At 46.3% G+C, this 13,878-nt stretch overlaps 1 protein-coding gene across 4 annotated transcripts; it reads right to left on the bottom strand.

The window, feature by feature from the left end:
• Positions 1–5,687: 5,687 nt before the first annotated feature.
• Positions 5,688–13,641, bottom strand: AURKAIP1 (aurora kinase A interacting protein 1). Of its 4 annotated transcripts, none has more exons than XM_073655254.1 (4): positions 13,524–13,641; positions 10,964–11,052; positions 8,677–9,113; positions 5,688–5,851 (listed from the first exon to the last, which is right to left on the bottom strand). In XM_073655254.1, exons 2-4 carry the CDS (start codon positions 11,013–11,015, stop codon positions 5,753–5,755), a joined length of 588 nt encoding a protein of 195 aa, XP_073511355.1. In that variant the 5' UTR covers positions 11,016–11,052; positions 13,524–13,641; the 3' UTR covers positions 5,688–5,752. The 4 variants fall into 4 exon arrangements, with proteins under 4 accessions (XP_073511355.1, XP_073511354.1, XP_073511357.1 ...); XM_073655253.1 differs by having other exon boundaries at positions 13,529–13,618; XM_073655256.1 differs by having other exon boundaries at positions 13,536–13,599.
• Positions 13,642–13,878: the final 237 nt, after the last annotated feature.

The raw sequence follows: 13,878 nt of genomic DNA, 5'->3' as shown, positions 1-13,878 counted from the left end.
CCATACTCCGTAGATTAGGGGGAACAAACGTCCTCCCCGACGGAACCGGGTTGGAGGACACTGCAGCCACCCTCTCTTCCTGAGAGTTCTTTGCGACAAAATCTGACAAGGCCCGGGTCCTGGAAACAGACAAGGAATCTGTACCGGATGTCGCAATGATAGGAGGATCAGAGACTACCCTCCGGGTGACTTTGACAAAACACTGAGATGTACAATTATCACTCCAGGAAGAAATTCTCCCCGTATTCCAGTCAATGTGGGGAGTATGACAACGTAACCAGGGGAGCCCCAATAACAATTAGTCTAATCCACCGGGAATAATAAGAAATGAAATAACCTCCCGGTGGCCCTGGGGAAATGACATGGTGAGAGGAATCGACTGGTGGGTGATTTGTACATCCAGGAGTGAACCATTGACAATACTAATGTTCATTGGTCTTGAGAGTAACTCAATAGGGATGGCATGCCTCTGGGCAAACGTAGATGATAAAAAATTGCCATCAGCACCAGAATCCACCCACGCCTTGGCAGTGACTGCAGCTTTACCAAAGGACAGAGTCACATTATGTAATAATTTGGAGGAAGAAGTCCCGGAATTTAATACCCCTCCTCCAACGGTGGTAAGACCTACTCGTTTCACCGACTGCTTGGAACCCTTATTTACGGGGTGCTCCGAGATATGTGCAGAACGGGAACGAGAGGAACTTGACTTAGACCGGGGTACATCCGTAGCCTTAGGCTCCGGGTCGAGTGTCTTGGGTTTGAAAATGGGTCTAAAGGCGGATGGTGCCAACAGATACTGAGGTCTGGCAACCTCCAGCTCTAACTTGTGTTCCGCATGACGCAAGTCAATACGGTCAGCGAGAGATATTAACTCCTCCAGAGAGGTCGGGATTTCTCTGGTAGATAAAGCATCTTTAATATGCCCAGCCAGACCCCTCCAGAATACCGGGATAAGCGACCGCTCAGACCAATCCAGTTCAGCCTCTAGGGTTCTGAACTGGACGGCATAGTGGCTGAACCCTGGACCAACGCAAGAAGCTTGAGAGCCGTATCATGCGTGACCTGAGGACCCAGAAAAACACTTTTTAGAGTCTTAAGGAATAGACCTGCATTTACTACAATCGGGTCGTTACGCTCCCATAGAGGAGTAGCCCACTCCAGAGCCCTGTGAGAGAGTAATGAAATGATATATCCCACTTTGGCTCTTTTGGAGGGGAACCGTGCCTACATCATCTCCAAATGAATGGAGCATACGTTAATAAAACCCCTGCAAAGTTTACTATCTCCAGAAAATTTTTCCGGGAGAGCAAACCGGGGTAATGGGGCACTTGCAGTGGTTGTAGAATTCACCGCAGCTGAGTTAATAATATTGGCTGCTAGAGTAGCCGCCTGGGTAGCTACTGCAGAGATATCAGCGACCGGAGCAGTTTGTTCCAGAGATTTAAGTCTGGCCTCCAGTTGCTGTATGTACCGCTGCAGTTGTTTATTGTTGGCCATGTTCGGCAAGACCCTGGCGCTCAGATACTGTTAGGAGGGCGGTTGCAAACAACTTTAATTTAATGGAACGCAACCGACCCCGGGGTCCGCAATGCAGCCTGGTGGGCTGCTGCCGAACACTTTCCGGGTGGAAAGGAAAGCGACAACTTAAATATTAAACCCTTCCGTGTTTCTCCACACAGGAACGGGTATAGCGGTACGCTCTATCTCCGTTAACTGCACGGGAGAAGAGCGTCCGGGATAGCACCTACTGAACTGATAAACCACTCCGTGTTAAAGCACACGGAGCGGGTTTCAGCGGTTCACACAATCTCCAAGAACCGCAGGGAGACGTGCGACCGGGGAAGAAGCAGTAGCCTTGTCTTCGATACAGGCGCTACACAGTAGGAGTTGGCGCTAGAATGCGTGTGTGACTACGCGACGGGTACACGTGCCTCCAGCCGGCGTGCCACCGGACTGAAGGGTACTACTCCACGTGGCTGACAGGCGATAGCCGTGGACAGGACGTCTGCAGGCTGCTCGAGGTGTTAGGCGACCCCTTTGGCTGAGCCAGGCCGCAAGACGTAGCTACCTGCCTAAGCAAATCTAAGCCTGCCTGAGTGACCTGTGCTAATCAGCCGAGCGAACTCTGGCATCGGCAGGTCACGGAGACAGCAGCTAGGTAGCACGTGGAATACACTCGTCCACACAACAGCAAACACTTGCTAAAATGATCTGAGCGCGTTGCCATGTTTGTGGGTGGGCCTTTTAAAGACTAAGCCCTGCCCACCGACGCGCCATTGGTGACGTTACCCGTGGACCAATCAGGCGGTGCCAGGTCACCGGGTCAGGTGGGTGCCAACCCACCAATCATGATCCGCCAGGTCACGGACATGCTCAGTGCGGCAAATCCTGGACTTAGATTCCACAAGCCCTGTCTCCCTCTGCAACCCAGGCTTAACATTGCTAGGCACAACTACCTGTGAGATAAACAGTGCTCGTGGACCACCTAGGTGTTGGGGGTGATGCTGAGCAGCATCAGCCCTGGCTGGACCAAAATGGGAGACTACAGAAGGTCCTGGACCCATTTCGAATCCAGCACCAGACCGACGCCTAACAACGGCAATATATACATAATAAAGGAGGCTATGCAAGAGGTATATATGTGTGTGTTGCTTTATACATCTGTAACTTTGTTGCCATAAAAGTGGGGGGGCCCAGACACATTTCTTGCACAGGGGCCCCAAGCAGTCAGTGTCTGCCACTGGGTTACAGTCACTATACATTGAGCATGGTTGTAATCACTACCGAGCACCTTGACTGACAGATTGCTCTGCGGCATATGTGTGCAGCGTGTTTGTGAAGAGCAGGCTGTGAATCGAGGTGCAGAGGAGAGATAACACTGTGCGGTGAGCGCTGACTGTTACAGCCCCCTGCACTGCCTGAATGGGAGTGAGCGGCCACAGGAAACAAAACTTCCTTTCTGTAGCTGTGGCTCCAGTAAGGGCGCTGAACATGGTTTAAGTGCTATTTACCTACAAATTATCACTATATCTGCAGGTAAATAGTATTTTTGTGACAACAGGTTCCCTCTAACCCCTTCACGACCTATGAAGTATAGATACGTCATAGGTCGTATCCCGGCACTGAGCCTGCATCTTTTCCGATACATTACAGCTGATTTGATCAGCTGTCATGTGCCCCTAACAGCCGCGGGTGGAATCGCAATCGACCCACTGCTGTTAACAAGTTAAATGCCCCTATCAATCTCTGACAGCGGCATTTAACACGATCGCGCTGGAAACACGTCACAAAGCCCGCCCATCGGCGCCTCTGTCACATCATCGAGGGGCGCAAATGGGTTGGCATGACAAATGGGGATCTGCAGAAGACCCCTGTGCTTGACATTGCAGATCTCGTATGAATGGTGGCCCATGGCTGGTGTTCATAGATAATGACTAATGACTGGAGCCCTACTATGCGTAGCACAAGCGATCAGATGATCGCAGCTTCCAGTCCCCTAAGGGGACTATTGAAACATGTAAAAAGTAGAGAAAAATGTTTTTAATAATATTAAAAAACTAGCTGTACCCGGCCATGCGTTGCTGTGGCTCAGTCTGGTTAAATGGAAAAGAAAGAAAAGAGAAAGCGCACATTTCTAAAATATTTATAGATATATATATATATATATAGATAGATAGATATAAATAAATAAATAAATAAATAAAAATGTAAATGTTCGTTTGTTCAAAATCTTAAATCTCCGAAAGTTCTTCACCGATTGCTTTGAAATTTTGGCACAGTCAGGTGTCACAATGTAGCCGGTCATGTCAGGGATTGTTAGTTATGCAATTCCCTAGTACAGAGGGAATGTGACAGGAGGGGGTGCAGAGATGAAGGCAGGCGGCAGAGGAGGAGGGGGTGATCCGCTTGACATGTCCGGGGCTGGTACCGGCCAGATCACAGCGCCGCTCCCGCCGGTTGCGCACTGGGATTTGCACTCGCTCGCTATCCGCCCACTGCTGCGAGGTTGGGGAACAACTCAGCACCCAGAGCGGAGGCCGCGGCCTGTGCCTCTCCGTGCAGCCTCCCTCTCTCCTTCCCTCCACCGCTTGTTGTGAGGCTGCAGCCTGATCCTCTCCGTGCAGCCTCCCTCTCTCCTTCCCTCCCTCCCCAGCCTGTTGTGAGGCTGCGGCCTGCGCCTCTCCGTGCAGCCTTCCTCTCTCCTTCCCTCCCTCCCCCGCTTGTTGTGAGGCCGCGGCCTGCACCTCTACGTGCAGCCTCCTTCTCTCCTTCCCTCCCTCCCCCACTTGTTGTGAGGCCGCGGCCTGCGCCTCTACGTGCAGCCTCCTTCTCTCCTTCCCTCCCTCCCCCACTTGTTGTGAGGCCGCGGGCTGCACCTCTCCGTGCAGCCTTCCTCTCTCCTTCCCTCCCTCCCCCACTTGTTGTGAGGCCGCGGCCTGCGCCTCTCCGTGCAGCCTCCCTCTCTCCTTCCCTCCCTCCCCCGCTTGTTGTGAGGCCGCGGCCTGTGCCTCTACGTGCAGCCTCCTTCTCTCCTTCCCTCCCTCGCTTGGTGTTGCGCAGTCAACTCACCTGCCGGAGAAGAAGCCACAGCAGCAGCGGTGCCGGAGAGTAGAGGCGGCCTCCTCTCAGGCGGTGGTGGTGATGAGCAGCAGTGTCTTTCGGCCTCAAACAGATGGTCTCGTCATTCCCCTTCCACCCAACCTCCACGGGGGACACGAAAGGAGCAGAGCACATTCAGCGGCTGGGGTGAATGAAAGAGAGGGAAGGGTTTATGAATGAGATTTCACTAAGGGGGAAAGAATGCCGGGCGGCCGGGGAGAGTCAGCCTGGGACTGAGCTCGTAACACCCCCCTCTCGCTGTTGCTTTTACGTCCACCTATACATGTTTGGTATCTGCGAACTCATAATGACCTGGAGAATCATAATGGCAAGTCAGTTTTATCATTTAGTGAACATGGTAAAAAAAAACAATCAAAAAAACAAATGGTGGAATTGAACTTTTTTTTGCAATTTCACCGCACTTGGATTTTTTTCCCCATTTTCCAAAACATTATATGGTAAAATCAATGGTGACGTTCAAAAGTACAATTCATCCCGCAATAAACAAGCCCTTACATGACCATATTCACGGAAAAATAAAACAGTTATGGCTCAGGAAAGAAGGGGAGCAAAAAAAGAAAACGCAAAAACGGAAAACCCCAAGGTCGGGAAGGGGTCAAAATGGATGTGTACATGAATCATTGAAACTCTATAGGTCCATAGGCTGTCCCTTTAAAAAATAAATAAATAATGGACAGCACATGGACAAGTACAATGGATGTGTGAATCCAGTGCCGCTCACTTCTGCATCTCATGTGAGATTTTATTCCTTTCCACATTGAATATTAGCAGTGCCAATGACGAGAGGATCCCACACAGGTCATTGACACTGCACACCTGCGATGTGGAAGAAAGTGGGATCCCTTTAAGAAAAAAGTTAAAATGGATCCTGGCATGGCAATATCATACAGTATACAAGTGAAAGTGCTGGTCCGTCCTTTATTAACTAAAGCAGAGACCCAAGGGGGATAAGATACTGGAATAAGGGGGGAATCCTAATATGCGGAAACCTTTGCAGGAGCTTCACACCCCTATAATTCCACCCATAGTTGACATATATGAAAAAAACTCTCCATACACATCTGTTGTGTAAAGGTCTTTTTTATTACTATACAATACATTTTATACTAAAAGTGCATTTTTCCAGACGTTAATATTTCACAAATATTTTGGGAGTGATCCAGCCGTCCGGGGCCTTCTTCAGTCCGGCTTTTCTCCAGATTCTATTCAGATCATTTTCAAATTTTTTCTGTTGAAGGAAAAGAGGAGAAAATGTAAGAAGAATATATGCTGTGATAGCACGATGTGACCGCACACAGGCAAATTCAACTTCCTTCATAAAATAGGATTAAAGTGCAGATTCATCACTGCTATTAGACAGATGACTGGAGATACATTTCTGCTGTGTTTTTGTAAATAAGAAAAGGCATCTGTTTGTGACTGCACCAAAGTACAGTTATTACATACAACATAAAGAGTTACATCCTGTATTATACTCCAGAGCTGCACTCACTATTCTGCTGGTGCAGTCACTGTGTACATACATTACATTACTTATCCGGAGTTACAGCCTGTATTATACTCCAGAGCGGCACTCACTATTCTGCTGGTGCAGTCACTGTGTACATACATTACATCACTTATCCTGTACTGATCCTGAGTTACAGCCTGTATTATACTGCAGAGCTGCACTCACTATTCTGCTGGTGCAGTCACTGTGTACATACATTACATTACTGATCCTGTACTGATCCTGAGTTACATCCTGTATTATACTCCAGAGCTGCACTCACTATTCTGCTGGTGCAGTCACTGTGTACATACATTACATTACTGATCCTGAGCTACATCCAGTATTATACTCCAGAGCTGCACTCACTATTCTGCTGGTGCAGTCACTGTGTACATATATTACTGATCCTGAGATACATCCTGTATTATACTCCAGAGCTGCACTCACTATTCTGCTGGTGCAGTCACTGTGTACATACAGTATATTACTTATCTCGAGGTTACATCCTGTATTATACTCCAGAGCTGCACTAACTATTCTGCTGGTGCACTCACTGTGTACATACATTACATTACTGATCCTGTACTGATTCTGAGTTACATCCTGTATTATACCTCAGAGCTGCACTCACTATTCTGCTGGTGCAGTCACTGTGTACATACATTACATTACTGATCCTGAGTTACATCCTGTATTATACTCCAGAGCTGCACTCACTATTCTGCTGGTGCAGTCACTGTGTACATACATTACATTACTGATCCTGTACTGATTCTGAGTTACATCCTGTATTATACCTCAGAGCTGCACTCACTATTCTGCTGGTGCAGTCACTGTGTACATACATTACATTACTGATCCTGAGTTACATCCTGTATTATACTCCAGAGCTGCACTCACTATTCTGCTGGTGCAGTCACTGTGTACATACATTACATTACTGATCCTGAGTTACATCCTGTATTATACTCCAGAGCAGCACTCACTATTCTGCTGGTGCAGTCACTGTGTACATACATTACATACCCTTTACTGATCCTGAGTTACATCCTGTATTATACTCCAGAGCTGCACTCACTATTCTGCTGGAGGAGTCACTGTGTACATACATTACATTACTGATCCTGTACTGATCAGGAGTTACATCCTGTATTATACTCTAGAGCTGCACTCACTATTCTGCTGGTGCAGTCACTGTGTACATACATTACATACCCTGCACTGATCTGGAGTTACATCCTGTATTATACTCCAGAGCTGCACTCACTATTCTGCTGGTGCAGTCACTGTGTACATACATTACATTACTGATCCTGTACTGATCAGGAGTTACATCCTGTATTATACTCTAGAGCTGCACTCACTATTCTGCTGGTGCAGTCACTGTGTACATACATTACATACCCTGCACTGATCTGGAGTTACATCCTGTATTATACTCCAGAGCTGCACTCACTATTCTGCTGGAGGAGTCACTGTGTACATACATTACATTACTGATCCTGAGTTACATCCTGTATTATACTCCAGAGCTGCACTCACTATTCTGCTGGTGCAGTCACTGTGTACATACATTACATTACTGATCCTGAGTTACATCCTGTATTATACTCCAGAGCTGCACTCACTATTCTGCTGGTGCAGTCACTGTGTACATACATTACATTACTGATCCTGAGTTATATCCTGTATTATACTCCAGAGCTGCACTAACTATTCTGCTGGTGCAGTCACTGTGTACATACATTACTGATCCTGAGTTACATCCTGTATTATACTCCAGAGCTGCTCTCACTATTCTGCTGGTGCAGTCACTGTGTACATATATTACTGATCCTGAGATACATCCTGTATTATACTCCAGAGCTGCACTCACTATTCTGCTGGTGCAGTCACTTGACAAGAATACTCCTATACAATGACAGCAAACAGTGATCTTAAAACAGTGACAAAGTTAATGGGTTTGAACCCAGTGTGGAAGACCTCCCCTATTAATTTGGGGATCTGATCACTGGGACCTCAACCGAACCAGAAAACAGGGTTCTGAAAAAATCATTCTGAGATGAACGGAGGTCGAGCATCCACATCTTCTCTATGGGACTGCAGAGACCGCCGATCGTTGCCTCATGCAGGTAGGGCTTTTCGGGGCCCCCGTTCTTGGGCTTGGTAAGGGTCCCAGTGGTCGGATCCCCAGCGGTCACTAACCTGTGTATAGGGGATAACTTCTCATCTTGGTGCAAACACTTTAAAGGGACGATTTACATGGGGGGCTCACAAGAGACTATATTTGTTTGCCTCTCGCTGATACTAGTCTTCTGGCCCTACAGGCATCCACGAAGGCTGCCGCAGGTGCAAAGGGGGCAATGGTAAGACAAGACATAAGTGATGAATATAATCGCTGTCCTGAGCCTTTTCGACCTCTGGGATCTATTTTTGCACGTCATTTATGAGAGCAGGAGGCTTTAGGTGGGTTAGGGTCACCCTTCAGTTTCAGGATCTGGATACTTCGTTGTGAATGTCTATTGTATTAATAAAATAAATAAATGTCATCAGTTTCTTACCTGTTTCCTCACTTTGCGTTTATCCAGCACTTTCTTCCGGAGAAACTTAATGCGCTTTTGCAGCTTCTTGTACTTGTGTTTGTTGATCTTCCTCCGTCGGATCTTCAGGACATTCTTACACTGCAGAAAGCCCCGGTCCCCGCCTTCCTCCCCCGTGTGGTCAGTGTCCTGATGTGAAGGGCAATCGTAGCTTCTGTCATGCTCTTCCGGCTCCTCCTGGGCAAAGGAGGTGAGAGGCTTGGGGAGAGTGTACCGGGAGGAAAGTAAGCTCTCTAGGGGAGTGATGGACATCCTGCGGGGGACCAGTATATCGTCCAGTTCAGGCTCCAGGGTGCACCATGTAGGGGGAGGGATCCGCTGCCTCTGAGCGTGCTGTGTGCTATAACATGCGGACAGAGTCCTGGGACTTGTAGCTGCACACCGGGGAACCAGACATCCTAGAGGACAGGACATAAATTATACACTGGGAATATTTGTCCCTAACGGGTCTTCCGACCCTAACTTAACAACCTCATATATGGCTGTAAGGGCGCAGTCAGACATCCATGCGTTTTTGCTGCATTTTTTTTAATGCAAATTAAAAGCTGTGTTTTACCAGTACCAGCAAAAGTCATGGGATTTCAGAAATCTCATGCACACGCATTGTTTTTTTTTCCTGGCTGAATTGGAAAACTGCTGCGCTTTTTAAAACTGCAGCATGTCACTTCTTTCAGCGTTTCTTCACCCATAGAAAGAAATGAGTAAGTGCAGAAAAGCAGCAAAAACGCAGGTATCAGGTTTGGCTACGTTTTTAGTGAAAAAAAAGAAGGTACAGCAGTATGTGAAACCCATTTATTTTTATAATTTTCCAAAGTTTAAACAATAATGTCTTGGTCTCCTCACCTGAGAATGGCAGTTAGGATTAGTACAGTTTAATTAAATTAGTGATATGTGTAAAGTAAACATTGGCCGACCATGGTGTGAAATTGAACAATACCTGTGGCCAACCAAGGTGTGAAATTGAACAATACCTGACCAACTCATGGGCTGACCAAAGTGTAAAAGTAAACTGTGTCCTACAAACTCAATGCTCTGCCAATGTCTTAGGTAAACTATTCCCGACCAATTCACCTCCACCCGCTGTTACATTGGTAATTGTGTACATTTTATGAACTTTTTTTTCTTCAGAACAGTCACTATTTTTTCAGACATAAAAAAAAATTTTTTCCACTAAATAATTTGATCAAATTGCCTTTTTTTGCAAAAATGGTTTCATGGTTTCACATATGTCTTGCATTGGTGATCTGTGTTCATGCTTCTATGGTGGAAGCAATGCTCAACTTTGGGATCCTGAAAAACGCAGCAAAACCTGATTTTTGCAAGCTGCTTATCTACTGCCAAGAGAGCAGGTTTTGCCTGCAGAAAAAAAAACGCAGCAAAAACACAACGTGTGAACATATCCTAAGGCTGATGAATTGGGGTCAGGAGTCCCAGGCTCAGTCTGCACATCATCGTCTGGATGTGTATAACAGACCTAAGGCCCATCAGCTGACTATGAATTACGGACCTATAGTATAGAGCTTAGGAACTATCGTCTGTGGATAGGCTACCGGGACACCCTTTTAAATATCTCCAAAAAAGAGGCACACTTTAACCTCTCCCGCCATGTGGCATTACTGTGCTTCGCATTGAGCGGGTAGTCCATGTGTAATCTTTTTATACGCAGAGTGCCAATAGGCGGCTGGGAGTCAAAAAAAAAAGTGACCTTAATGTACCTCAACTTTGTGTCATTAGAAACATATACAACTTATCCTGCAAAAAAAAAAGTTATGGCTCTTGGCATTCACAGATGAAAAAAAACAAAAAACAAAAAAAAACGCCCCAGACATTCAGACGTGTTTTATTTGCATACGAAAAAAAAATAACCCTTTTCCCTTTATGTGCTGGATCCGATTTTCTTCCATTTTTGGTCCATATTTACCATCCGCTTTTTCTCGTATGCAAAATTCTTGCCCTTCTCATGAAGTAAAGGACATCAAACAGATGATATCCCATTTTCTCACTGATCCAAAGTCCTGCATTAGAAAGTTCAGGCCATGACTTGAGTCAAAAACTGACATGTCTACTTTTTTTTTGCAGATACTTGGTCCACAAAAAAACGTGGACATGTGAACAGCCCAGTAGAGTCTAATAAGTACGTGTTGTATCAGAAAACATCACAGATAAAACACGCATGTGAAAAACGGACGTCTGAATGAGGCCTTTAGACTTGCAGAATTTGGGGTCTAGAAGTCGCCATTTTCCTTACCTGCAATCCTTGTGGCTATGTTAAGATGAGAAGTCAATCGCGTCAGCCACATGCTGAGACGAAGAATAAGTAACGGAGGTCCGCGGGGTCTGAAAGACAAATGTGATCCAGGTTACAAAATTGTTCCAAAACCGCCGTGCTGTGCGCTGTTGTATGGGGTCCGCGCTCTCGGCACACAGTAATCTGCCATCACGAATAACTGTTTCCACCTCATTGGAAAACAATGGTCGTCCCCAAAATGGTCAAAAATGCCCATCTATAATATTTATCCTAAATCTCCAGTAGAAGACGTGAAAATGATTTACTGACACTTTAGAACGTGTTCACTCATTACGTATTTGTTGCAGAATTTTGGCACTGAAGTTTTGCAACAAATTACATACAGAGCAATGGCAGTGAATGGGATTTTAACTATTTATTACATCCAGTGTAACAATAATCTGACGTGGATTGTAGAATGTTCTGTCTTTTTGCAGGATTTTATTACAGAATAATCAGAAAAATCTGTGCCAGAATCAGCACCGAGATTGTCAGGTACCAGAAGCAGATTTCACTGTGGGTTGTACTGCAGAATTGTAAGACAGTCTTGGTGCCGTGTGATCACATCTCCTTAAGGATATGTCCACATGGGATGCAAGTAAAGTGGAAAAAGTCCACACTGAATCTGTAACAAAGTTCAGCCCATTTTTTAAAAGTCCGACATTGATGTTGCGGGTACGGAGCGGCTGCAGGTATAGAGGCACATATGAGACTGCTGAGATCTTGTCAGGAGACCCGAGATCGGTCCGGACATTGTGGTTTGTGCTCTGACTGTTAATGTCCGCTATGCAATACCGGCCTTGCATGGAAACTTGTTGCAGCTCTTGTTAGTGATGCATTACAAAGGGTGAAAATCCCCTGCAACAATTGACACACTACAGACTAATTTCCACATATAAACTCCTCGATATTGAAATTTTAACACCAAGAAGAAAAAGTTGTGAAATTATGGAAATCACAGGATGGATAGAAATGTTACTGATCTGCCAATAATCAACAAACGGAAAGAACACATTCAAAACATCTCGATTTATTCCATCTGGAGTCTGAGCCACGTGCAGAAATCCCGGCACTTACAGCCTCGGCTGCTATCAATGACGTTGGTTATTAAATGTCTGAGAAAGGTCCTGTTGTGCTGAGTTCACTTGGAGAAATCATCAAGATCCGCTGCTGGCAGCTGCCTGTGTAATTGCCAACCAATGACCTCAATGGGAGACAAGTCCGGAGACGCTGCAGGTCATGGGAGCACGTTTAGGCCACGCTGGCTGCTCACAGTAGCACGGGAAACATGCTGCCTGTCGTTATTGTGTTGAAAAATGGCTCCCAGGACACTTTGGACAACTGGTTCCACCACTGAATCAATGTAAGACTGAGCTGTTAGTGTATCTGGAAGGAAGACTAGAGGAGTCCGGCTACCGTACAATATGCCACCCACACTATAATCCAGAAGTGACTGCCTTTTGTTGCGTTGCCCACGTGGTATCGAAAACAATCTCCGGCTATCATTGTGTCCAAGATAAAAGCCGGACTCATCGCTGATAGACGTCCATTGCCGTCTTGTTCTGCACAATGATAGCAGTGGTGTTAGGTCAATGGACGCCTGTAGTTGGACATGTGGCTCGTAGTCCAATGTCGTGCAGCCGCCTCTGATGGTTTGTGTAGGCACTGACCAATTTTGCTTCCAGTACAGAATGGATCTATCAGTGTTGCGGCCATTTCTCTAAAGTGTCCCACGAGCCGCCTGCGAGGCCTAAACCAGCTCCCATGGCTGCAGCGTCTCCAGACTTGTCTCCCATCGAGCACGTCTGGGACGTCATTGCTCAGTGATCACACAGGAGCTGCCAGCAGCGGATCTTGATGATTTTCATGCCCAGCAGCAGAACCTTCCTCAGACGACCATTAATAACCTCACTGGTAGCGGCCGAGGCTGTAAGTGCCGGGATTTCGGCTCGGGGCTCAGACTGTATCAGATTATACACATGGAAAAAAGGAAAATCCACAGTGCAGCGCCCAGTGTGAACACGTACATAGTAGATACATAGTCTATAAGCTGCCATCTCTTCTGCTGTGTTAGTATGTGTTCCCTGTGACATTCGGATGCATCTTCACTGCACTGTCTGCATTGTGCCGTTCCTCTGTTATTCCTCCTGGTATAATGTGAGTATACTGACAGCCGGCCCGTCACTTTCCCTCATACACAGTGTTAAAATGCAAGGACTACGCCCCCAAGTGGTAACATGTCATATTAAAAATGTCCAAGAAGAATAACAGAGGAACAGCACAATGCTGATATTAGAAAATGTCCCTCATTCTCCATGTGCACACATATAAGTCACCCCCACTATATACAGTATATACCCGGCCTAATGGCAGCAGCAGCACACCACACAGGCTCCATGCTGTTGCACATGCGCAGTACGATGCGTCTAGAGAGGTCACTAACGCCAGGGAGACACACACTGACACCCCAAAATAGAGCTCCAGTCACATATAACGTTATACCGCTCCGTATATCGTACACCTGACCTCGGACCTTCTTTCTCACTGTACACACGGACTTCCTGTGCGTCCTGAAAACACTTCCCCGTCTAAACCGCGCTGGAAGGTTCCGCGTGTGAGGCGCTCCCTCTAGTGGCCACAGGGAGGAACTGTCTTCTGAATATTCTACATGAGATTTGTCCAGTGTTCACATCAGACGGTTCTGAGTGTCATTTTTGTCTTTTTTTTGTTTTTTTTAAATGCTGTGTTTATTTAGGAGGATTTTTCTTGCTCTTTATTTTTGTAAGATAAAAATTAAATATATAATGAAAATTACGAAGGACACTACAAACTTTTCTTTATGTCTCTGGTGTTTATTTTCTTCTGAATAGGTCTGT

Source organism: Phyllobates terribilis, unplaced genomic scaffold (assembly GCF_046119375.1).
Source record: "Phyllobates terribilis strain yellow unplaced genomic scaffold, ASM4611937v1 Scaffold_12__6_contigs__length_324123572, whole genome shotgun sequence".
Classification (NCBI taxonomy): domain Eukaryota; kingdom Metazoa; phylum Chordata; class Amphibia; order Anura; family Dendrobatidae; genus Phyllobates; species Phyllobates terribilis.
The sequence above is the reverse complement of the archived record's forward strand: the minus strand, read 5'-3'. Positions and strand labels throughout refer to the sequence as shown.

Bases quoted from the DNA above. Each gene is read 5' to 3' on its own strand.
- AURKAIP1 (XM_073655254.1), bottom strand. From the start codon at position 11,015: ATGTGGCTGACGCGATTGACTTCTCATCTTAACATAGCCACAAGGATT. The intron at 9,114-10,963 runs GTAAGGAAAATG...CCTGTCCTCTAG, and splicing joins CATAGCCACAAGGATTGCAG to GATGTCTGGTTCCCCGGTGT. The intron at 5,852-8,676 runs GTAAGAAACTGA...TTCCTTCAACAG, and splicing joins AACGCAAAGTGAGGAAACAG to AAAAAATTTGAAAATGATCT.